General features: G+C 44.3%; 1 protein-coding gene across 1 annotated transcript in view; it reads left to right on the top strand.

Moving 5' to 3' along the window:
- The first annotated feature begins 3,591 nt into the window (after positions 1-3,591).
- Positions 3,592-24,501, top strand: part of LOC147436962 (UDP-Glycosyltransferase superfamily protein) — a 35,687-nt gene continuing 14,777 nt past the window's right edge. The window contains exons 1-3 of the mRNA XM_086486359.1: positions 3,592-3,786; positions 7,111-7,227; positions 7,315-7,505. Coding sequence (XP_086342485.1) covers positions 3,714-3,786; positions 7,111-7,227; positions 7,315-7,505 — 381 coding nt within the window. The 5' untranslated portion in view covers positions 3,592-3,713. The remainder of the gene's footprint in view (positions 3,787-7,110; positions 7,228-7,314; positions 7,506-24,501) is intronic.

Genomic DNA, 24,501 nt, shown 5'->3' on the forward strand with positions numbered 1-24,501 from the left:
CCATAATACAAAGCCTTTTGGAGGGGGACCGGCTCCATGCAAATCCGGTCCTCAACTATTGTCAATTGCTTAATTTCTCTCTCTTTTGAAGTATGGTTCATGCTATCTAACTAGTTGTCATACTTTTTGTTGCTCTCTCCACCCAAGCACTCTTGTTATTCTCATTAGGAATCTATTCTAATGAAATGCTCACTATGTTCATGCCATTTTCCGCTACCCACAAGTTACTAGACCATTAAATGTTACAGCTTTTATCACTAGACTTCTCATACCTGTTGTTGTTTGAAGGAGTGATAGCTATGGGGGCAGGCTTGTTACTTGTGGAAGCATTGGAAGTGGCAACATCGGCATTCTTCTTTTGTTGTGGAGCCACAAATGCCTATTCAACAACACACTCCGTAGCCCTATTTTTTGTGAACTGGGCCTCTTGCAGCAATATAGGGACAAGACCATTAAACTTCACATCATCTTTATCCTTTGTCACAAGCCTAAAGGTGGAGGCAAAAGTTAGATAAGAATCTAGCAAAGCATCAAGAAATGTCTACACAATTGTATTGTTAGGAATAGTCTCACCAATAGCAGTTCATAGTTTATTAAGATCTTTGATCCCTGTAAGAAATACATCCATATCATTCTCCTCTTGCATAACCTTTGAATTTAGCTCCTTATGTAGGTAAGAAACTTTTACCAAATTCGTATCCGCATGCCAAGAAGCTAGCCTATCCTATGCCTGATATGCTATTCGTGTTGAGCAAATGTTTGGAGTAATGGAATGTTTTAACGAAAAGTGCAATCAATGCATGAGCATGCACATCCTTAGCATCCCAACATGCCTGCTAAGCAGGAGGGAAAACAACAGTCGAACTGCTAGAACCTGCACCCTCATCCACGGAGCTTGTATACATAGAACATAGTCTTAAATCATAAACCTACACAATGTTCCAAATGCCTTTGCAAAAAGGACATGTTGCATCATATATGCCCAGAGTGGGTAGTTGTCCCCATCCTGAGTAGATAGCATGCAAAAAATATCATTGTTATAAGCCATAGTCTATGACTACACCTGATGCAAGAATTGCATGTATCAAAGAAAAAGTGTATAAAATCAACGTGAACCCACATTAGGCGCCGTGCTTGTTTTCTAAAAAATTATAATGTGGGAAAACTTGCGCAAAAGGACAACATAGCTTGTGGAATACTGTCATTAGTGGAAATGGATACTGAAATGAGTCCCAATCAAAATTTTGACGGCCCCAAGAATGAAATATCTCTCCCAAAGATCACGTCAACTTGCAAATCCTCACAAAAATCATCTCAATCAAAGAATGTGCGTCAGTGGGTTGTTGGTGATGTTGCCTTGGATGTCGAAGCCTACTTTAATACCAATTGTTGGAAATACGGTTATAGGAATGCACATGAAGATGGAGAAGATGAACGAGAAGCTCAAGGGTGAATACAAAAATAAGGCTTGCCCTAAAGTAATGGCGTGTATACAAGCTGTGGGAAAAAAACTCATGACGAGAGAAAAAAGTGCCCCGACGGTTCTAAGTGTGTTCACACACATCATGACCATAATATAGTAACATAGCTGCACCATCCATTTGTTTGTGCTTACTAAGACAATTAAAGCAAAACTTTTCCTTCTTAACTCTCTCAAACTCTTTGTTTGAGAGTAATCCTCTAGGCCCCTTTGCTTTCTTCAAGGATTCTCTTGTTGGAATTAATAATTTTCTTTTCTTATTAAATGCAGGTGATTGTGCATATGCTTGTGCAAGTGTTTTATTTTTTGCTTTCTTTTCATGTAAAGTATCATCGTAAATTTATGCATGTTGAATGTTTTTTTTTTTTTTGCAAAACTCACAATTGTGAGTAAATTATATTAATCAACCCAAAAAATTACAATGTCTTGTCATGCCCATGTTGAGCCATGACATCATCCAGGGACCATAATTACATCCCAACCAACTCGCCCCCTTATCCTTGATACATAAGGTCCATTATCATGTTCTTTTGAGAACTTTTAATTACTGATAGCCAAGAATTTTCCCCTATCCTCGGCATACCCTCTGCTAACAACAAGGCACAAGTAGTCCTAGACAATCCTCCGAGTATTGCTTGCGCCCGAGCGTCCAAATTAGCACTTTGCTTTCTTGTATAATTTCTGCGAAGCTTGCCACCTCAAGGCCTCCTTCAAACACACGACGTTTCCTTGTCTGCCATACATTATGCAAGAAGAAGTACCTGACGATTTGAGTGCTGATGAGGATGGCAGGACCCCCTGAATTCTTCCCTCCAAGGAATAGAAGTCTTGTAAAAACCAATTTTCCATGTTCTTTGGACCCAGTTGCATATTTTCCCTGCGAGGCCTTTGATAGTTAAGCAATCCATGAAGAGGTGGGCCAGATCTTCACTAGCCAACTTGCACCCTAAGCATCGATCTGACCCAATCCCTCTTTCCCGAATCTTCACCCCCGTCAGTAGAGCACCCCAAATTACCTTCCATAAAAATACCTTCACGTGCTGCAGAACCTTTGGCTTCCATATGTTCTCCATTACTTGCTCCCACCTTTCCTCTGGCCATTGGTTTTTCCATACCTTGTTAAGGGGGCTAGACCAATTCTTCATTTGCATCATTGTATGATAAATGTCTTTAGGATGGGGTTTCCCTAAGAGACTACTTCCGGGCCATTTCCAGTTCCAGTCAAACTCCGAATCACAGATAGGCATCACTATATTGTCAAGCTCTTTCCTCACTTTGTGAACCAGCAAGACCTCCAAGCTATTCAGTTGGAACTGGGTAACCAGCAGATCAACGGTTTTCCAATTCTTGTTGCCACTGTCCCAGAAGTGCCCTAGTCAATTCAGACCCTTATTATTCAGCTTTCTGGCTGTCTCTATCCAATAGGGAATTTGTGGCGGATCTACAACTTTGGTAAGCCAGGGGGATCATTGCAAAATGGTGTTCTACATGTTGAATGGCTTTAGACAAAAAGTTTAAAGTGATGGGTTTTATTGTTAGGTTGATATTCTAGATCAAGCCCATGGATAAAACCCCACACCTTCTAAGCTCACTAATACCTTTAAGCTTTAGAATAACTTCTCTTTCCTTTCTTTTTTCTTGTTTAACTCACATCATGTAGACCTCGTCCAAGGCAATGCTTTTACATTGTTTTCAAATTCAAAAACATTATTCAAACAAGCTTCACCTAAGAAAACTAAATAAAAGATATCATAGCAAGCATATACGTGATGAATGTTGCAACTTGCCCCTGTCAAAACATAGCTTAATGGAGGATGTTGAGGGTGAGTTGGACTGTTAATCGCAATGCGATACCAATGTTATGTGATTAGTGCTATAATTTAGAAGAGAGGGCAACATGTTGAGTTCACCACCCAACTTGAGGAGGCATGAAGAAAGCTTCCTCATCGCTCGAGTTCATAAGATTCAACGTACTTACGATCTTTGGAGGCCCGAGGGACTCCACCCAATCCCTTTTGCCCCCTAAATTTTGGTCTGCTTGTCGTCCATTTGCCAATAGGTATGAGATAAGTGAATATGTTTATATGAAGTTCGCTATGCACAAAGAGGGTCGTCGAAGTTCGCTAGGCACAAACAAAGAGATTGAACTCGGGACGTCGCCTTGTAGATTGATTTTGGTGTCGCAGTTCGCCTGCTTTGAAGTTGCTCTTTCGCTATAGTATGTTTGCAGACCATGTCCAACACGTCATCTCCATCATCTGAGAAGAAGCTGAAGATCGCAATTTGTCACCCTGATTTAGGCATTGGTAAGTTCACTCGACACACACACACACACACACAGAGAGAGAGAGAGAGAGAGAGAGAGAGAGAGAGAGAGAGAGAGAGAGAGAGAGCATTGTACCAAAAGCATGCAATGGATCCTGGATACAACGGTGAGAGTAGGAGATGGAAGAAGTCATTTGCAGGTTCTTCACAAGAGTCAAATGAATGCCAAATTTGGGGAGAGTATAGGGGAAATGGGCCAGCTTGCCAAAGCTCGTAAAACATCTATAACCTTAAAAGGCCTCATTATTGAGAACTGCTAACTGCAGTCATGTATATCCTGTGCACCCTAGCCCAAACTATACCATGAACAACCCATAGTACATTGCATATCGAAGGTGAGACCACATTGCACCTCAACAGCAGATGCACAATTATTGAAGAAAATGCCTCCCCTTGACAAGCTAGAGGAGAAAAGCTCTAACTTTGGAGTGACCGACAAATGGACAAGTTATTAAAAAGTAAAGGGCTGATTTTGGAAAAATAACCCACCAAGGAGATCACCACTGGCTAGGAACTAGAATGAGCATCATGGAGAGTAGAGACAAATGCTAAAAGACCCCCTTGAGGCTCGAGCACAAGCGTGATCAAAGGACTAAGGGCTGCTGAAGACAAGACTATCCTAGTGAAGAGTCCTTGTGTGATAAAGGAAGAAATGGATGGGAGAAGACAATATACCCTTGTTCTTGTGAGAAAAGATGAAAACATCCCATGGAAGTTGCATGCTTCCATCTGCAATAGCTAAGAGGATAAGTATCACAAGACAGGCACCACGTGCCAATAGAAAAGAACAGACTGAACAAACTTTTAGCACTTCAATAACAACTGAACTGAGAGAGACAGACGACACACGACACGGAATGGCAGAATTCCACCCCAGAGAGTATTGGCCCAAAACCTTGGCACTCCTTTCGGTATTTATTTATATTGCATCAGCTCAGTACAAGCCAGTACTCCAGACTCTGCACCTTGTCCAGGAAGCATGCCCGAGAATGAGCCCATGGCCTCATATTTAAAGGCCGTAGGCCCCAAAAGCAGTTTACAGTGAAAAGCCTTCAAACTCAAAAGCATCTGGTCCAAAAGCAATGCCAAAAAGCTGCCAACGTAAATCACGGAATTCCGTACAACTGTCATGTTAGCACTGTCACTGCGTTTTGCGGAAATCTGCCACGTCAGCACTGTCAGCGAAAAATCCAAAAAACTGCCACGTCATCAGCTGCTATGCAAATCCTTCTTTGTGTGTGTGTGGGTCTTGCTTTATTTTAATCGTTTATGTCACCTGGGCCCCATCGGACGGGGTCCCATAAGTTGGTAGGACTCTTTCTGTTGCTTGTTCTTCTTAGGGTTTAGGCCCCTCTGCCGTGATCTGAAGGTTGGCTCTCCTCTTTAGTGTCTGGACACGTCAGTAGTTTGTGACATCCCCCCTTCTTGAAAGAGAGTAATCGTCCGTGATTACAACAAATCTGCAAAACAACTCAAGTTAGCTGAAAAAAAATTTGAGGGACAATCCGAGGGACGATCAGGTTGCTCTTTCGATCAAGGAGTTGGCTTCTCCTCTGGGCTCTTTTGATCAAGGAGTTGGCTTCTCCTTTCGGCTCTTTTGATCAAGGAGTTGGCTTCTCCTTTCGTCTAGATTGGAACTCTTGATATTCCGGCGTAGTAAATTAGTCATCACACCTAGACCGCACTAATCTTCGTCTTGATGCACTAAAATTACATACCCAGGCAATCTCATCCAATTAGGAATATTCAGTAGTTGGCGCATCACAATGCAACACAAATGATCACATATGCATGTTACAAGACATAGAAACATAAAGCCGTCGATGAACACTCCCCCCGCAAATAACCATCTAGGTTCGGGCCATGAGCTGTTCAATGACTCCCTCGTCCCCGCAAATAACCTAAAAAGGTCCGGGCCCTAAGATATAGAGGCCTTTTACAACCAAACGCCCTCCAGACCTTTTGGGGCTCTGCTTTTGGCATCCCTTGTAAACTTTTACAACCAAACGCCCTCCAGACCTTTTGGGGCTCTGCTTTTGGCATCCCTTGTAAACCTTTAAATAAGTGGACAGGCTTCCCACTTCTCAGAGCATCTGGACGCAGAGTCTGAGAGTGAGAGCCTCCCACTCGCTTGCAGATTAATACAAAAAGAAATACCGAAAGGGGCGTTAGTCTTTGGGGCCAACATCTCTAGGCATGGAACTCCGCCGGGCCAGTGTCAAATCAATTGTGAACTTGAACTGTTTGAAGTGATTTCTTGTGGCGTTGCGGTAGATTCTCGACTTGGAGTCTCCAAGTCTGTTACATGTACAGGTGGCCAACCCACAACCATGGGCCAGTGCATGTGATGAGAAGCCTGTAAGTAGGAGGAAAAGCATGTGGAAGGGGAGCTGTAACCCCCGTCACCCGCACACCCCTGTGGAGGGCGAAAATCACAGCTTCTTTTAGAGAGCTGCCCTAGTCCTACCGCGTGATCTTCAAAGAGGGGTCACCCTACAATAGGCAAACATTGTTCAAGTCCGTAGATGCCCTAGAATACAGGGATACTAGGCCCAAAGAGTGCATGATCGGGCCATTCGAGAGATCCGACTATGGCATGAGGAGATCAGATAGAGGGAGATAGAGTGGGCTTTCTCAGACCCTGCTGCTATGCTATGAGGACTCTTCACCCCTTACCCATCTCTGCATGCCATACTACACCCCTGGTTTGGTACCCCTATAGAGCTAGCTAGTCTTTTGCTTATCATGGTTGTACTCCCCATGCATATAGCTCCACATTGATCAGAGTTAGAACTCCATTTATACACACTTACATGCCAGTTTATTTTATTTTCTAGCAGGTTTATTTTCAGCAATTTTGTCCCTTCTTTCTCGATAGCCTGAAGAGACACACACATACATTGTTCTGTCTCATAGGCTGCCTTTGTGCCTATTTCCAGGACTTTTGATTATTTACACACGTTTATGTTCATTATTATTTTACATTAGCTCTATACGGACAGGTGATTTTGTTACTGCAAGCTTCTCTCAGGGGAATATAAACATGTTTTGGATTCCTTTTTGTGTTTGATGAGCATCTTTGTGCTGTATTAAAGCAGCAGATAAGCAGGAATAGGATGACAAATTTCAGGTTATTTTAGAGTGCTTTGTCCAGATGTTTTAGCCCTTCTCATAGATTGTAGGTTCAGACCTTGGCTTTATCATGATGTATGTTCTTACAGAGTGGTTTCATGCAGTAATTTGGGCTTTAAAGACACGTAAGTGAGAGTAAATTGCGTGTTTTTTGGTTCACGTACTTAAAACAGGCGGTGCAGAGAGGTTGATAGTAGATGCAGCCGTAGAGCTTGCATCGAGAGGTCATTATGTACATATTTTTACAGCTCATTATGATAAGAACAGATGCTTTGACGAGACGAAGGAAGGTATAGCTTATGTCTCATTACAATCAGAAACCTTTTTGTCATATTTATCAATGTCATTCTTTGCTTAATATGATTATCTCTTTGCAGGAAATTTTTCTATAACAGTATATGGGGATTTCTTACCCCGTCATATCTTCTACAGGCTTCATGCTCTCTGTGCTTATCTCCGCTGCTTATATGTAGCTCTATGGATGATATGGCTATGGCCTTCATTCAATATCGTTTTAGTGGATCAAGTTTCAGCAGTGATACCTCTAGTGAAACGTACATATTCAAAGGTGTGTTTCAATTCATTTTTCAGACATTGCGCATCGAGAGCCAACAAAGCTGTATAGATCAAACGACTTCTAATTCGTTGTGTATCTGGATGAGTAGGCTTTTTTTTTATTGCTTCCCCTTTTCCAGCTACACCTTTGGTGGCTTGCATACTCAAACTTTGCTTTTGTAGTTGTTCTTGTTGTTGTTGACATCTTATAGTATTGCAAGCCTCCATGCCACATTTGGTTTGTGATAAAGGTTGGACATGTACATACACATCAAGTTGTTAGACTCAGTGCTAATTCTTTCTATCTTTCGTGGTGTGTATGCCCTATCAACTACCTCATTTTTGTGCTAATTTGATGATTCTTTTAGTGCTAGGCTTCATTATGGCTGAGTCTGCCCTTGATCTCCGGAATCATGACAGAAACTCAGTACGTTGATCTATGTGTTGATGTGTGCTCATGTGTGTGTGTGTGGTGTGTATTGTGTTTGGGAGCATATGTTAGTACCTAGTTCTACACCCACTATTGGGCACTGACGACGTTAGTGGGGATGTCATGGTATTTAGTCGATACTATGCATGATGGAGCTGATGGTTATATTGTCTTGTGGATGACTACCATGGGACCTCATTTTTGTGCTAATTTATCTGATTTAATGTTTCTTTATTGCTAGGCTTCATTATGACTGAGTCTGCCCTTGATCTCCGGAGTCATGACGGAAACTCATTACGCTGATCTATGTGTTGATGTATCTTCTTGTGTGTGTGTGTGTGTGTGTGTGTGTGTGTGTGTGGGGTTTGTTGTGTTTGGGAGCATATGTTAGTACCTAGTTCTATACCCACTATTGGGCACTGACGACGTTAGTGGGGATGTCGTGGTATTTAGTCAATACTATGCATGATGAAGCTGATGGTTATATTGTCTTGTGGGTGACTACCATGGGTCTATACCTTGCACTTTCCTTTAAGGGTGAATCTGGGCTTATCCTGGATTCATCTAGGTATACTTTTTTAGTCGTATAGCGGACATGCAGACTTCACATTGTGAAGTTTTCATCTGAGTTACGACCAGTTGATAATGTGCTAATTCTTTCTATCTTTCGTGGTGCGTATGCCCTATCAACTACCTCTTTTTTGTGCTAATTTATCCGATTTAATGATTCTTTTAGTGCTAGGCTTCATTATGGCTGAGTCTGCCCTTGATCTCCGAAGCCATGACAGAAACTCAGTACGCTGATGTGTTGATGTATGCTCATGTGTGTGTGTTGTGTTTGGGAGCATATGTTAGTATCTAGTTCTACACCCACTGTTGGGCATTGACGACGTTAGTGGGGATGTCGGTATTTAGTCAATACTATGCATGATGGAGCTGATGGTTATATTGTCTTGTGGGTGACTACCATGGGTCTATACCTTGCACTTTCCTTTAAGGGTGAATCTGGGTTTATCCTGGATTCATCTAGGTATATCAATGTTAAGGTACACTGTTAATCCTTGGAGGGCTGCAAGTGCATTAAGATTGGGAATCATTTGGTTTTGTTGAGGCAGGGTGGCAGATTTTGGTGCGTTGTGTATGTAGATTGAATTTGTGTGTGTGCACACGTGCCTGTACATGTGTTTTCCTATGACGGGTTTTGCATGCGTGCGTGTGTGTATGTAGAGTATGCATGCTTGTAGCTGGGCCTGAAAGAGGGAAATAAAAATTTTATTAATGTTTTCTAGAGGCTGACTTGGCCTATGAGACAAATCAATGTACAACTGTGGTATCTTCACTATGTAAGAAAGCAAACATGCTGTGACAAAAGACCAGAACTAAGACTCTGGAATGAGAGGGGGTAACCGACTAGAGTGTAGAATGGCTAAGGTGATAATATGGTAGTGTAGTGTAGAGGAGGAATGGAGCTCATAAGTAACAGCTGGAGAATGCAAACTATATGTGTATACAAGCATGGTATGCATAGCCTAACTAGCTCCATCTAGTGCCATAATGAGGATGTAATATGGTGTATGTGGGTGGTGGGGGTGTTAAGAGCTCCTTGAGGAAGGGGCCTGATTGGGGCTGAACCAATCTCTTTGTAACGTCTAGCTGTGATCTCTGTCATCTCTCAATGGTAGAGCTAGGGTATTTGTCAGGTGCAACAGAGTTGAAATGGTTGACAAGATCTAGACTTTACACTTTCCTTGCTTGAATGCGTGCTACTTCGACGAATGATTGTTCCTTTTATTTCCTTGAGGGGGACGGGGGGGGGGGGGGGGGGGGGGGAGAGAGAGAGGAGGAGCATCGTGTGTTTCCCTTTTCTGTTTGGTTTAAGTTCCGGCTTTGTGCGTGGGTTGATGTATATGTTTCTTGCATGTCAGTGTTTCTGAGAGAGAGAGAGAGAGAGAGAGAGAGAGAGAGAGAGAGAGAGAGAGAGAGAGAGAGAGAGAGAGAGAGAGTGTGTGCATGCGAGCGTGTGCGCCTGTTGTGTTTGTGCGTTGTGCATGCATGCATGGCTTCTCTGGCACTTTTGCTTCTCACTCAATCTGGAGCTCTTCCAAGCTGTCGGAATGGAGTTGTCGGTGATTGATTTGTGGGCCTTCTTCCCTCCACTGATGAGTCGTCTGGCAGAGTGCTTATCGGATTTGGCCTCCCCAACATTATCACTTGTTCCTCTGACCTGTCGTTCGTTGCTTGATAGCAGGCCTTACCGAGCAATTTGCCGGTTCCTCCGTACCTCAGCCTGTTCTGGCTTGTGGTGTTGCTGCAGCTCTCTCAAGTGTCTACATAAGCTTCTTCTCGTCCATCCTCCTTGCCGGTTCAGTTTGTTCCTAGAGCACTCTTACCCTCACTAGGAGGGGTTTTTTCCCTGGTTATTCTTGTTATATATTTGTTATAGCCTACGGCTGTTATGTTATGGTTTCTTCAGTTTCTGTTGGGCCCTGGCTATCTTCAGGTTCTATACCTACGTGCAGCCTTGTACTTTGCCTTCGGGGGTTTGTATCAGCTTTACTTCTCTATAGGTGGGCACGGTTACAGTGGGTCCAAGTAAGAGAGAATCAGCAATGTGCTTTCTTTTGAGAGAGAGAGAGAGATGAAATGTTATATTAACGTCTTCAAAAGGCCAAAATGACCTATGAGACCAGAGCGTTACAATGTGGTGGATTTGATACAAAGTCAGAGTAACAAAATGAAATGAAATGACAAAATGATGGAATATAAATACTGTGAAATCCTAAGCCGGTAGGTGTGAACAAAACAGCTAGTCGGGATAGCTAAACCACAAATCACAAGAGATCCAGCATTGGTCGCTGGCGGATCTCATCAATCTCCTCCATGGTCAGCAGTCTAACTGGGCATCGTGCATGTCGGGCCAAAGTGATCCAAATCCTTTGATGTAGCCTCCGTCGATGCTGTGTAGTCCTCTGCAGTTGTGGGCGTCTGGATCTCCCCAATTCAGTCGCTCGGATGATCAGTGTGCCTCTCGTGTGAGGCGACAAGATCTATTGTGGTTGTAACTCCTCCGGGTGTCCATTGTCTGCACTAAAGAAGTCTGTGATGTGTCTCTGAGATTGGCTGGCCTCTCCTCTCAGCAGGCTCTCTCTGTGTCTATGCAGCTCGAGTAGAAACAAACCCAGGCATCTCTGTTCTTCGTACCCCATGACTTTGGAGAGCTGTAAGGTGCAGCGGAAGTGAATGTTGAACTTTGCTCAAGATGAGTGCTCCGAACTGTGCTCAAGGTTTCTTTTACTTACGGAAGGGAGAGCCTTCCGTTCCTCTAGTGAGAGAGTGCAATGGACACAAACAAAGTGGATGAACACTGTGAATGGAAGTGCATGAGACTGAGAGATAGAGAGGGAAGAATACGACACCGGGAAGTTGTCAAACCCTCCTCCAAGGGCCCCACTCTCTATGGCGAGAGCGGTCTACTTATGATTGCACAATCTCTACAATGCTTGGACTTGCCGATGATGTCGACGACAATGATACGGGCTGAAATCTGAAAATGCTAAGGGCTGAAATCGCAAATCTTTATCTGCTGAATTTTGACTCTATGTCGGTGACGATGTCGATGACGACGGTACGACGACGACACGCTGAAAACGCAGATGCTGAAATTTGTGTTTTTTCCTCAGCATCTACGTTTTCCGGTCTGAATCTGTAAACCTTGCGGAATCTGACCGTGCGGCGAGGAACTGCTGTGGGAAGGTGAGATCTGCGAGGTTCGGTGGTTCTACTGTGGAGTTTGACTGCTGAAAACTGAAAACGCTGATGCTTGTGGGTATGCCGTTGCGAAGATATGCAAAAACGCTGAAGAGCCTTGCAGATGCAAAAACGCTAGGGTTGAAAATGGTCTTGCTGTGGAGAATCTGCTAAGCTGGGAAGTCTGCTTGGTCTGCTATCACCAAGAATCTGCAAGAGCAAAAACGCTGGCTGATCTGGTCCAAAAACGCCAGCCTTCTGTTGTGATGCAAAAACGCTAGGCCTCTTAGGGGCTCTGCTGAGAAGTTGCCTGTTGAGCGAGTGCTTCTGCTGCCTCTTCTGCCAGAAAGTGCTAGCGCTAGGTTTGCTTATATACAAACTTAGCAAAATTGACCTACCCACTTTTCAACAAAAGTCTCTTAAAAATATTAAGTGAAAAATGTCAAAAATAGGGAAAATAGGTCTATGCACTGTAAAAATGCTACTGATGGGATCTGACTGGAATTTGATGGTCATGTTGTGTGCAACCAGGGGATATGCATCTAATCTAAGTGTCTGGACATGCACGGTCTGCGAACAGACTCACAAAAGTGCCAGATCACTTCCTATTCTAGACTGACTTGACTGAATTGAACCCTAGTCATGCTGTAGCTTGTCCACGGACACATAGGGTTGGATGTGTCACGTGACATCCCCTCCTTTTCAAAGTGAGGTACTGGTACCGAATTGTATGGCGTCGAGGGAGATTGCCAATAGCATCCGGAATCCTGGAAAGGACTCTTCGCCGGCCCACTCTAATGTGTGAGTCGTGCGGTACTTGAACTTCATAAAGGTCTGCAACGCTTGCTTCTTTGGGCCTCGCCGAAAGCGACACAAAGTCTTCTGTGGATCCTTCAATGCTTCAACTTCGTATAGAGGCATGCTTTTTCCTTCTTCAAGAATCTCCATGGCTAAAAATTCCTGAAACCACTTCCAACACAAAACCATGAACATATCTATTCCATGTAAAGTGATTGGAAAAAATCTCGTCTTCCTCAAAAACTGTGCATGCAATGTAGATGAACAAATAGACGGAGTGCCAAATCGTTCACCACAAACACGCAAACAATGAGATCGAATCTTGTCTTTCTGATATAAATCAATCAACTGTGGCAATTCACAACGGAAATGCCCATGCTTGGTGCTCAATTCTTCTTGTGCTCTTTCTACGACTATGTCATGCCAAGGAAGAGACATGGAATGTGACTTCCTTGAATGTATACTTTTCAGCTTTTCATGAATAATCCGTATACATCCGTGCTCATTCATGAGTGAAACGTGCTCAACGTACAAGATGTCATGCCTGCGGAAAGGGATCACATAAAGACACTGACTAAAATACAGGAAATGATCACGAATGAAACACTCGAACAATGCGTGTTGACTAATCATTCGAACACATAGTACTTCCTGTGAGGGTTCTTTGGACCTAGGCTCGAGAGCGAAGATCGGTTCTTCGAGATCTATCGATTCTTCTTGTGGGGGTTCTATGGACCTCGACTCGAGAGCCAAGATCGGTTCTTCGTGATTGATCGAATCTGCAATGAGGTTAGCTTCACTAGAGAAAGTAGCAACTAACACATCATCTTCATGCAAATCATCATGCTTGTGAGAAATCACATCTTGATCATGCAATTCATCATGCTTGTCATTATTATTCAAATCATCATGCAAATCCTGTGTGTCATGCTCTGGAGAAGACGAGACTGAGAGAGTCTCCTTCTCCCAAATCCTTTCAATCTTCGCCTGCACATTAGAAATGAGAGATGAAGAATGAACAACTTTCTTGCGATCCAATTCTGTTTTTCTTTATGCGTACTTGCAATCAAATTCTTTGGCCTCCAAGCGCAATTGCTCGCGCTCACGCTCCATGGTTGCCATTCTTGCTTCGTGCCACGTTGTCATCATGTCCATCATTGTCTTGCACCAAGCCTCTATAGGATCTGATGCAATCCTTGGCGTAGATGGGGAAGGGGGAGGGTCAGAAAAACCTCCCGATGGGGAAAATTCTTCTTCGCCTCTCTCATGCTCATCACCTCCAAGTGAAGTATCCATTCTGCTTCGAGTGATGACCATCCACTGAAGTCTTGGGTTCTTGTGGGTTCTTGTGGTCTTAGGTTCTTGCGGGTCTTGAGGTTCTGTCACAAACGGGAGCGCATAACAATATAAAATACATTCGGATAAATAGGATTTATCACTTATTACTGAAGCAAGAGGATATAGAGAGAAATAAATAGAGAGAGAGATAGAGAGTGAGAAGATCGACACAGTACTGGGGACCAGAAGATGGGCTGGTCCCCCCCCGTAATAGTATCTTTATTACTGAGGAGAAGTCTATACAAGCACTTGAACCGAACGTATTACCACGTTCGTTCTAGAATAAGACTTGATGGTTCCTGGAAGCCTCAGCTTCCGATTCCTAGGGTAAAACCCTATTCCAAGGAACTTTCGTTCCTTATTCCAATTCCTCGAGAATCAAGGTTCTCGCCTCTGGATCTCACCTTCCAGACTCAGGGCATGGCATCCCTGCAACTCTTTTCCAACTCTCTTTCCAGAGTCCTCTTCCCGCAGAACAACTCTGCTTTCCCGGACACGAAGTCCTTACTTGGGAATCCCAACTTCCGGATCACAACTTGAGAGACTACCTCTCTCCGATCCGTGGATCTACTTCCCAAACTCGGGTACAAAACCCTTGGGCTGATCTGACTCTAGTTCCTCAGAGCGCTTTTCTCCTGCAGAGGCTCATGCCTTTCTCTGCTCCTACTCCCTCACGAAGAGGAAGTACACCTGCAATCAAATACTCAAAGATCAGAACATGAAAATTGTTACCTTCAAAGTCTCGACGTTCGAAACGCAACTCGATTCTCGAAAAGCAATTCCTTGGAAGAGATCTCTCCATAGAAAATCCTCTCTTCCAATCCTACACACAAAAGAGGTGTGTTCTCGGGTTCCTTCTCGTGAATCAGCCCCGTCTACGACGTTTATGGGCTGAAAACAGAGAAAAACAGCAACTTGTCGCGATGGAAACACGCTTCGTAGGCACTTCTTCGCGAGGGAACTCGCGCATTGGGTCTTGGCGACATCTGGTACACTTGGGGCAGCCATGGGCATCACCGGCAAGGTCTTCTTTACGGCTGAAATCTGCAGCAGCATCTCCTCCTTGCAAAGATTGGTCCTCCCCTCCGAGTGAGGGCACGTGATGCTTTTATAGCTCCTAGCCACGGGCACGAATAGTTGCTCGCGTAGAGATCGCGGCCGTTTTTTTTTTAAAATAAAAAATAAAAAAAATAAATAAATTTCTCTTTTCTGTTCTGCCAGAAAAAGGGAGAGAAAACGCTTGCTGATCTGTTGCCTTATTTATCAGATGGCTGCCCACTTATTAAGTGGGCGGCTGGCGTATTTTAAAAATAGTCTGAACTTGCCCAAAAATTCAATAAAACCTTATAAGTTAAAAACAATGCTTTCACAACACTTCCTAGGCGTCCCTGGATGCAATCACATGCACAGTTGCAATGCAGACATAGACTTCCTCGTGGGAAAGCATCTGCTTTCCCGAAAAGCAATCCCGCTTTCTCAGAAAGCATCTGTTTTTCCTCAAAGTTTCCTTTGAACCCATCTTCATTCAAGTGCTTGCTTTTCCTTGTGCACAATTCTAACACAGTTCGGAATTTCCTCCCGACTATGGATATTCCCTTTCCGATGCACCCGTCACCCACCTTGTGACGCATCAGGAATACCCATCACCTAGTCCTTTCCTACCGAACTTACGGTACAATCTCCTTCACGATGCTCTATGTCACCCATCCTATGACGCATCAGAGATGTCCGTTCCCGGATGGTCGGATACTTCTTTCCGATGCTCCCTGTCACCCATCCGATGTGACGCATCAGAAGTACCCGTTCCTGGTGGCCTTACAGATATTCCCGTTCTCAGTGTTCCCGTCATTACTTTAAATGACGCACTAGGAATACTCTGTACTCGGATGTCTCCAGTGAGAAAAACGCTCTCACTTAAAATTCCAATAATTCATTTAGAATTATTTTTTCCTTGGTGTTCCAAGCGAGAAAACCCTCTCACTTATAAATCCAATAATTCATTTAAAGTTATTTTTCTGTTAGATAAAGCCAATTTAGCAACATCCCTCTCACTTATAAACAGTTGTCCTCAACTGTAGAGGTCCAACTGAACTGTCGGGGAGAAACCGGAAAATTTCAAATCTTGCTCAATGGTGAGTTGAGCTAGTCCTTTCTCAAAAGAGAACTTACAAATTAAATTAAACAAAAATTCAATAATTCAATACTTACCTTACCGGTTCATGTCCTTCCTCTAGTACCTCGAGGATATCCTTCACCATCGTCAAAAGTTACGAGCTGTGGAAGAACTCGTCATTCGCGTCTTTCCAACAGATCGAACGTTTCCTCATTCGAGAGTCTGTTAACTCAATTCCACCTTCTCAATCCGAGAAGAATAATCCTCCTAGAAATCAATCTAGTTATCATCCTTACGCATAATCCTGCGCTGTTAGTCTAGAGGGTATTAAACCTCTTGTGTCCTCCCACATAGGGAATGCTCAAGTCATAGAGCATTGAGCTCAATGTCTTTTCTTTCACAAACAAAGTTTGCGATCACCTTAAAGAAGGTTCTTGTTTCGGGCCGTCGCTCAACGTAGGCGGACGGTTCCAATCTGAAGATTCTTTGTGCACGGCACACTTCCTTCCAATCTTTTCCTCCTTGCAACCATCAATGACGCCTCGCAAAATCTCAGGCAGATAGGATTCTAGCCATAGCATTTTCTGAACGTACGTTCAAACCTAGTTCACAATAGAGCGAACCCTCTTTGATTCTCAGGGATGTTCTCCCATATGTAATTCTTACCATTTTGAAACGGTTGGCGAATTATATTCTTACGAACAGAATAGTTCGAATTTATTCCAGCAGCGTGTAAATGCTACTTGACCCGCTCATGGAGAAACATATACCGCAACCAAAAGTTGCTCTGTAATGGTAAAAGCACATAGCGTACTCAATGATCAATGACCATCAGAAAATCTCTTCTCCGAAGAGAAACTCAAATAGAGATTCTTGTGTCGGAATATCCTTGCGCGCAAAAAAGCGCTCAAGAGAGTATAACAAACTCTCGTCCAGTTCCTTGGCATAGGTCTGCATCTTCGTGCATTATCCATGTACTCAAAAGTGTATATAATTCTTAAGCTGTGTTAAAGTTTCGGTGAACCTGGGAAATTTCCTTCCCTTCGTAAGATCCTTAGAGCGAAGACGCTCAACTTAACGATCCCTTGGCTCGATCTTAGAGCAAAACCCGCTCATCAAATAATCTAGGATTTTAATCCTTGGATTCCTCAAGCACAGGCCGTAGTTGTCGCTTGTTCCTTCCCTCCTAAAGAGAGTGTTCATTCACTTGTGCAAAAAGCACTACCATATCTTCCCTTACCGGGTAGGGGTGTTGGTTCATAAGGTACTCAAGCTTAATGAAAGCTTTTCTTTGTTGGAAAGCTCAGAATGGTTCCTTCATAATTTCCTACCCGCAGTAGCAGGTAATCTGTTCGAGAATTACCGGATACCAGATCAATCATGGACCTTTCGGATGGTTAAGCAAAGCAGTTCATTGTATAAAACAATGTTCTGACTCAACCTTACTCTCATAAACACTCGAGAGTGATTGTCTTGGTTAGACACGTGCATATCTCGTGCATAAAAGCAATAGGCAGTTGATGAGTTTCTCAAAGATTTAACTTTGATCAAAGACCTGTCCTCTCACTTAGAGTTTGAGGGTCTTCTATTCAAGCATTCAAGAGTTAGATTGAATTCCCTTACTCCAAACTTTCTCCGGATAGCAATGTATCCTTTGAGGAGAGGTAACAAAAATTCGTTGTTTCTGTGTTCAATGGTTCCCATCCCACTGTGGGGATTAGATTCTATGTACACTGAGGTGTACACTTCAGCTTGTACTACTGACTCCACCATCCACTACAAAGTATCTTGCAGATGCGTCTACAAAATTCGGGTAAAAGTCTTTCTTCATCTTTCTTTCCTCAGAGAGGGTCAAGAGTGGAGCTACCTTGGCAGGAGTGAACCACTACTTGCTTTGACTCACTCATGTTTCTATTGGGCAAACCGATCCCAATCTTCTTGGATGCCTTCTTCAAAGCATAGAAGAAAAAAATTTGTCAAAAAGTTCAGCCTTGAATTGAATCCAAGTCTTGTTGTAAGTTCCTTGCAGAGCTTTGGTATACCACCAAGTACTTGTAATCCCCTTGAGGTGTTTAATCACATGCCTCATCTTCGACGCTTTTTCAGAAATTGCCGTTAGCAAAGGCAACTTCAAACTTGTTGAATCAATGCGGTAGCTTTCGGGGCATCTTTCCTTCCGTCAAAAGTATCAAACTTGACTGGAAGTGTTCCTAGGTCTAGAGACCTTCTTCATATCCTTCCCGGAATGACGGGATTTCATGGCTATAGTTCTGGATTGACGTTCATGGATATTTTCTGGATTCTGAAGAATCTCGAGCATTCCGCTCCTTGGATTCTCTAGGTTCTTGAGCATCATGCTCTTGTCGCCTTCTCAGAGAATCCCAAGCCTTGTGTCGACTTCTTGCTGAGAGAAAAAAAATTCCAACTCTGCGAGCTTTTCCTTGCAAGACTTAGGGTTCCGCCTGCTTACTTCTCTCTTGGCTTGTCATGGCTTCTTCCCGTATCTTCCCAGAGTCGTCCTCCTTTACAGAGAAAGAGAGGAGACCATGCTCTGATACCACTGTCACAAACTGGAGCGCATAACAATATAAAATACATTCGGATAAATAGGATTTATCACTTATTACTGAAGCCAGAGGATATAGAGAGAAAATAAATAGAGAGAGAGATAGAGAGTGAGAAGATCGACACAGTACTGGGGACCAGAAGATGGGCTGGTCCCCCCCCCGTAATAGTATCTTTATTACTGAGGAGAAGTCTATACAAGCACTTGAACCGAACGTATTAACCGAACGTATTACCACGTTCGTTCTAGAATAAGACTTGATGGTTCCTGGAAGCCTCAGCTTCCGATTCCTAGGGCAAAACCCTATTCCAAGGAACTTCCGTTCCTTATTCCAATTCCTCGAGAATCAAGGTTCTCGCCTCTGGATCTCACCTTCCAGACTCAGGGCATGGCATCCCTGCAACTCTTTTCCAACTCTCTTTCCAGAGTCCTCTTCCCGCAGAACAACTCTGCTTTCCTGGACACGAAGTCCTTACTTGGGAATCCCAACTTCCGGATCACAACTTGAGAGACTCTACCTCTCTCTGATCCGTGGATCTACTTCCCAAACTCGGGTACGAAACCCTTGGGCTGATCTGGCTCTAGTTCCTCAGAGCGCTTTTCTCCTGCAGAGGCTCATGCCTTCCTCTGCTCCTACTCCCTCACGAAGAGGAAGTACACCTGCAATCAAATACTCAAAGATCAGAACATGAAAATCGTTACCTTCAAAGTCTCGACGCTCGAAACGCAACTCGATTCTCGAAAAGCAATTCCTCAGAAGAGATCTCTCCATAGAAAATCCTCTCTTCCAATCCTACACACAAAAGAGGTGTGTTCTCGGGTTCCTTCTCGTAAATCAGCCCCGTCTACGACGTTTATGGGCTGAAAACAGAGAAAAACAGCAACTTGTCGCGATGGAAACACGCTTCGTAGGCACTTCTTCGCGAGGGAACTCGCGCATTGGGTCTTGGCGACATCTGGTACACTTGGGGCAGCCATGGGCATCACCGGCAACGTCTTCTTTACGGCTGAAATCTGCAGCAGCATCTCCTCCTTGCAAAGATTGGTCCTCCCCTCCGAGTGAGGGCATGTGATGCTTTTATAGCTCCTAGCCACGGGCATGAATAGCTGCTCGCGTAGAGATCGCGGCCGTTTTAAAAATAAAAAATAAAAATAAAAATAAAAATAAATTTCTTTTTTCTGTTCTGCCAGAAAAAGGGAGAGAAAACGCTTGCTGATCTGTTGCCTTATTTATCAGATGGCTGCCCACTTATTAAGTGGGCGGCTGGCGTATTTTAAAAATAGTCTGAACCTGCCAAAAAACTCAATAAAACCTTATAAGTTAAAAACAATGCTTTCACAGCACTTCCCAGGCGTCCCTGGATGCAATCACATGCACAGTTGCAATGCAGACATAGACTTCCTCGCGGGAAAGCATCTGCTTTTCCGAAAAGCAATCCCGCTTTCTCAGAAAGCATCTGTTTTTCCTCAAAGTTTCCTCTGAACCCATCTTCATTCAAGTGCTTGCTTTTCCTTGTGCACAATTCTAACACAGTTCGGAATTTACTCCCGACTATGGATATTCCCTTTCCGATGCACCCGTCACCCACCTTGTGACGCATCAGGAATACCCATCACCTCGTCCTTTCCTATCAAACTTACGGTACAATCTCCTTCACGATGCTCTATGTCACCCATCCTATGACGCATCAGAGATGTCCGTTCCCGGATGGTCGGATACTTCTTTCCGATGCTCCTTGTCACCCATCCGATGTGACGCATCAGAAGTACCCGTTCCTGGTGGCCTTACAGATATTCCCGTTCTCAGTGTTCCCGTCATTACTTTAAATGACGCACTAGGAATACTCTGTACTCGGATGTCTCCAGTGAGAAAAACCCTCTCACTTAAAATTCCAATAATTCATTTAGAATTATTTTTTCCTTGGTGTTCCAAGCGAGAAAACCCTCTCACTTATAAATCCAATAATTCATTTAAAATTATTTTTCTGTTAGATAAAGCCAATTTAGCAACAGGTTCTTGAGTTCTTGAGGTTCTTCTTTTGCTTGCAATTTGTGTTAGAGAAGGATCTTCTCTTCACCCGAGTTCTGCTCTTTTGCGCGGGCGCACCCCTTGGCGGCCTTGCGCTCACACCAAGGTTGCTTTTTCCCCTCACGTCGATTGGCCGGCCGCTAAGTGCACGGTCCGCTCTCAATGAGTGAAAAGAGGCACAAGGGGAGGCTGGACAAGCCCTCTTTCTTGGGTTTCCTGTCACTCTTCAAAAACACGATTAGGAATTGACCCGCCCAAGAGGACTTGGGTTACGTGCGACCGCAACAAGCAAAAAAAGAATTCTTGTGGTTCTTTTCTTGAGTGATACAGAACATTGCCAAAGCTCTGATACCAATGTAAGGTGCAACGGAAGTGAATGTTGAACTTTGCTCAAGGTTCCTTTTACTTACGGAAGGGAGAGCCTTCCGTTCCTTTAGTGTGAGAGTGCAATGGACACAAACAAAGTGGATGACCACTGTGAATGGAAGTGCATGAGATTGAGAGATAGAGAGAGAAGAATACGACACCGGGAAGTTGTCAAACCCTACTCCAAGGGCCCCACTCTCTACGGCGAGAGCGGTCTACTTATGATTGCACAATCTCTCCAATGCTTGGACTTGCAGAAGATGTCGACGACGATGAGGACGACGACGAGACGGGCTGAAATCTGAAAATGGTTAAGGGCTGAAATCTGCAAATCTTTATCTACTGAATTTTGACTCTATGTCGGTGATGATGTCGATGACGACGGTACGACGACGACGCTCTGAAAACGCAGATGCTGAAATCTGCGTTTTGTAAACCTTGCGGAATCTGACCGTGCAGCGAGGAATTGTTGCAAGAAGGTGAGATCTGCGAGGTTCGGGGGTTCTATTGTGGAGTCTGACTGCTGAAAACTGAAAACGTTGATGCTTGTGGGGATACCGTTGCAAAGATCTGCAAAAACGCTGAAGTGCCTTGCAGATGCAAAAACGCTAGGGCTGAAAATGGTCTTGCTGTGGAGAATCTGCTAAGCTGGGAAGTCTGCTTGGTCTGCTATCGCCAAGAATCTGCAAGAGCAAAAACGCTGGCTGATCTGGTCCAAAAACGCCAGCCTTCTGTTGTGATGCAAAAACGCTAGGCCTCTTAGGGGCTCTGTTGAGAAGTTGCCTGTTGAGCGAGTGCTTCTGCTGCCTCTTCTGCCAGAAAGTGCTAGCGCTAGGTTTGCTTATACACAAACTTAGCAAAATTGACCTACCTACTTTTCAACAAAAGTCTCTTAAAAATATTAAGTGAAAAATGTCAAAAATAGGGAAAATAGGTCTATGCACTGTAAAAATGCTACTGATGGGATCTGACTGGAATCTGATGGTCATGCTGTGTACAACCACAGGATATGCATCTAATCTAAGTGTCTGGACATGTACGATCTGCGAACAGACTCATGAAAGTGCCAAATCACTTCCTATTCTAGACTGACTTGACTGAACTGAACCCTGGTCATGCTGTAGCTTGTCCATGGACACATAGGGTTGGATGTGTCACGTGACAAGAGCGGTCCAAAGCCCTCTCTGAACAAGCAATGGAAGCAGCCTCGTATCTCGTAGTAGACGGGGCAGTGGCATGTGTGTAACTCTGTCTCAGGCTCCATGTTACACAGGGGGTATGTCCTGGCCTCTGCTGGTACTCCGCTGTATCTCCCAGTCTCAATCCGCAGTTGGTGGATTGAACTGAACTGAACCCTGGTCATGCTGTAGCTTGTCCACGGACACATAGGGTTGGATGTGTCACGTGACAAGAGCGGTCCAAAGCCCTCTCTGAACAAGCAGTGGAAGCAGCCTCGTATCTCGTAGTAGACGGGGCAGTGGCATGTGTGTAACTCTGTCTCAGTCTCCATGTTACACAGGAGGCATGTCCTGGCCTCTGCTGGAACTCTGCTGTATCTCCCAGTCTCAATCCGCAGTTGGTGTGAAGATGTGCGTATCTGGCCAAGAGCACACCGTATCCCATGGGACAAGTGGGTGTCCATGCATCTGGGCCTAGTCACGAAACCGTCCGCCATAGGCTGGAGAAGATGTTCTTTGTAGAAAGCCGTCTTCGTGCCCAGCTCCTGTGTTGGCTGTATCCATGTCCTTCTGGTGTCTAGCTGAGTCAGGTCCTAGCGGATGAGCGTGGTGATCTCGGACTGTGTAAGAGTTATGGAGGGTGCGTCCAGTGAGTACTGGAAGGGGGGCAATCTGTCTATGCTGAACCCATGCGCCTGGAACCATGATGTCATCTCCCCATACCAACATGCTGCATCTCCCTGCATGGCTAACTGTCGAGAGGACTCGAGTGCAAGACGGGCGTATCTGTCTTTGGGAAGTTCCCATACGCGGTGTATGAAGGAGACAACCACTAGTGGGGGGGCAGCTAGCTTTGCTCAGATAATGGCACGTGGTACTGAAGCCTTGGCTCTAATGAGTCGCGAAATCATAGAGACCAGGGGCTTCTCCATGTTCCCCCATCCATGAGTGCGACCTGTTCTCCCATGATGGTCCAATGAAGGCCCCCAAATCTCAGCTCCATAGAGCAATGCAGAAGCCACTATTGTGTCAAAGAGCCAGAGCTTTGTCCGAGGCTCTTGAAACTGAACCTGTGAACACATCCTCTCCAATCTACCAAATGCCGAATGGGCTCTGGTCAATCTAGTCTCTGCCGCTCTCCTTAATGAGAATGCTGGTCCACTAAAAACCACTCCAAGGTAAGTGTAAGCATTTGTATACTCCACCGTCTCCTGGCCATATGCGAATGCGGGCGCTGACCTCCTGATCCACTGTGGGGTGGTATTAAATACCATGACCTTGGTTTTACCAAGGTTGAGAGAGAGAGAGAGAGAGAGAGAGAGAGAGAGAGAGAGAGAGAGAGAGAGGAGAAATGAAATGTAATATTAACGTCTTCAAAACGCCAAAATGACCTATGAGACCAAAAGGTTACATGTGGTGAATCTAATATCAGGTCTGGGTACAAAAAGTACAAAGAACTGAAAAGAAAATATTGGGTAGGGGTGGGGTGAAAGCTAAAACAAAGGGAATACAAAGGGTGAGCTGATACAATGGAGCTCTCTGACAGTAGAGGCATCATATACATATTCATGAGTATCCGAAGTCTAGAGAGGTTCAATGTCCTCCAAGGTAAGCACTTTGTCGGGACGGCTCCTATGTCGTGCCAATATGGTATGGATCCTCTGTCGCAATCTTCGAGAGGGCCCCCTCATCCGTGGGTGATGGGACCGTCCCAACTCTATCGCCCGATCAAGCAGTATGCCTATGGTGCCTCTGGTGCTGCTATGCTGTGGGGGCTGCTTGAACTCCAATGTTTGTGACTGAAAGAAATCTGTAATCTACCACTGTCGCTGGATCTCTCTCATTGTGCCCCTCTTCAAGAAGTCCTCTCTGTGTCTGCGAAATCTCTAGTAAGTATAATATGAGGCATCTCTAATCCTGGTATCTCATGACTCTAGAAAGTGGTCCAAAACCCTCTTTGAATAGAGAGTGAAAGCGGCCTCGTATCTCATAGTATATTGGGCAGTGACATATGTAATGTAGCTTTGTCTCGGGCTTTATCTGGCACACCTAACAAATCCTGGACTCAGCGGGTACTCCTCTAAGTTTGCCTGTTTCGATCTCTAGCTGATGTGAGGATGTGTGTTAGGTGCAGCGGAATGATTGTTTGCGCTTTGCTCAAGATGAGTGCTCCGAACTGTGCTCAAGGTTCCTTTTGTTCTTATGGAAGGGAGAGCCTTCCGTTCTTAATGAGAAAGTGCTATGATCACAAACAAAGTGAATGGACATTGTGCGTGCAAGTGTATGAGACTTAGAGATGAAGAGAGAAGAGAGATACGAAACCAGAGACGTTGTAAAACCCTCCTCCGAAGGCCCCACTCTTGTCAGCGAGAGTGGTCTACTTATTGATTGCACAAGTGGTACAATGACGATGCAATGGACTGATGCAATGTGGGACTATGTCG

Source organism: Adiantum capillus-veneris, chromosome 17 (assembly GCF_014529385.1).
Source record: "Adiantum capillus-veneris isolate H3 chromosome 17, ASM1452938v2, whole genome shotgun sequence".
NCBI classification, from domain to species: Eukaryota; Viridiplantae; Streptophyta; class Polypodiopsida; order Polypodiales; family Pteridaceae; genus Adiantum; species Adiantum capillus-veneris.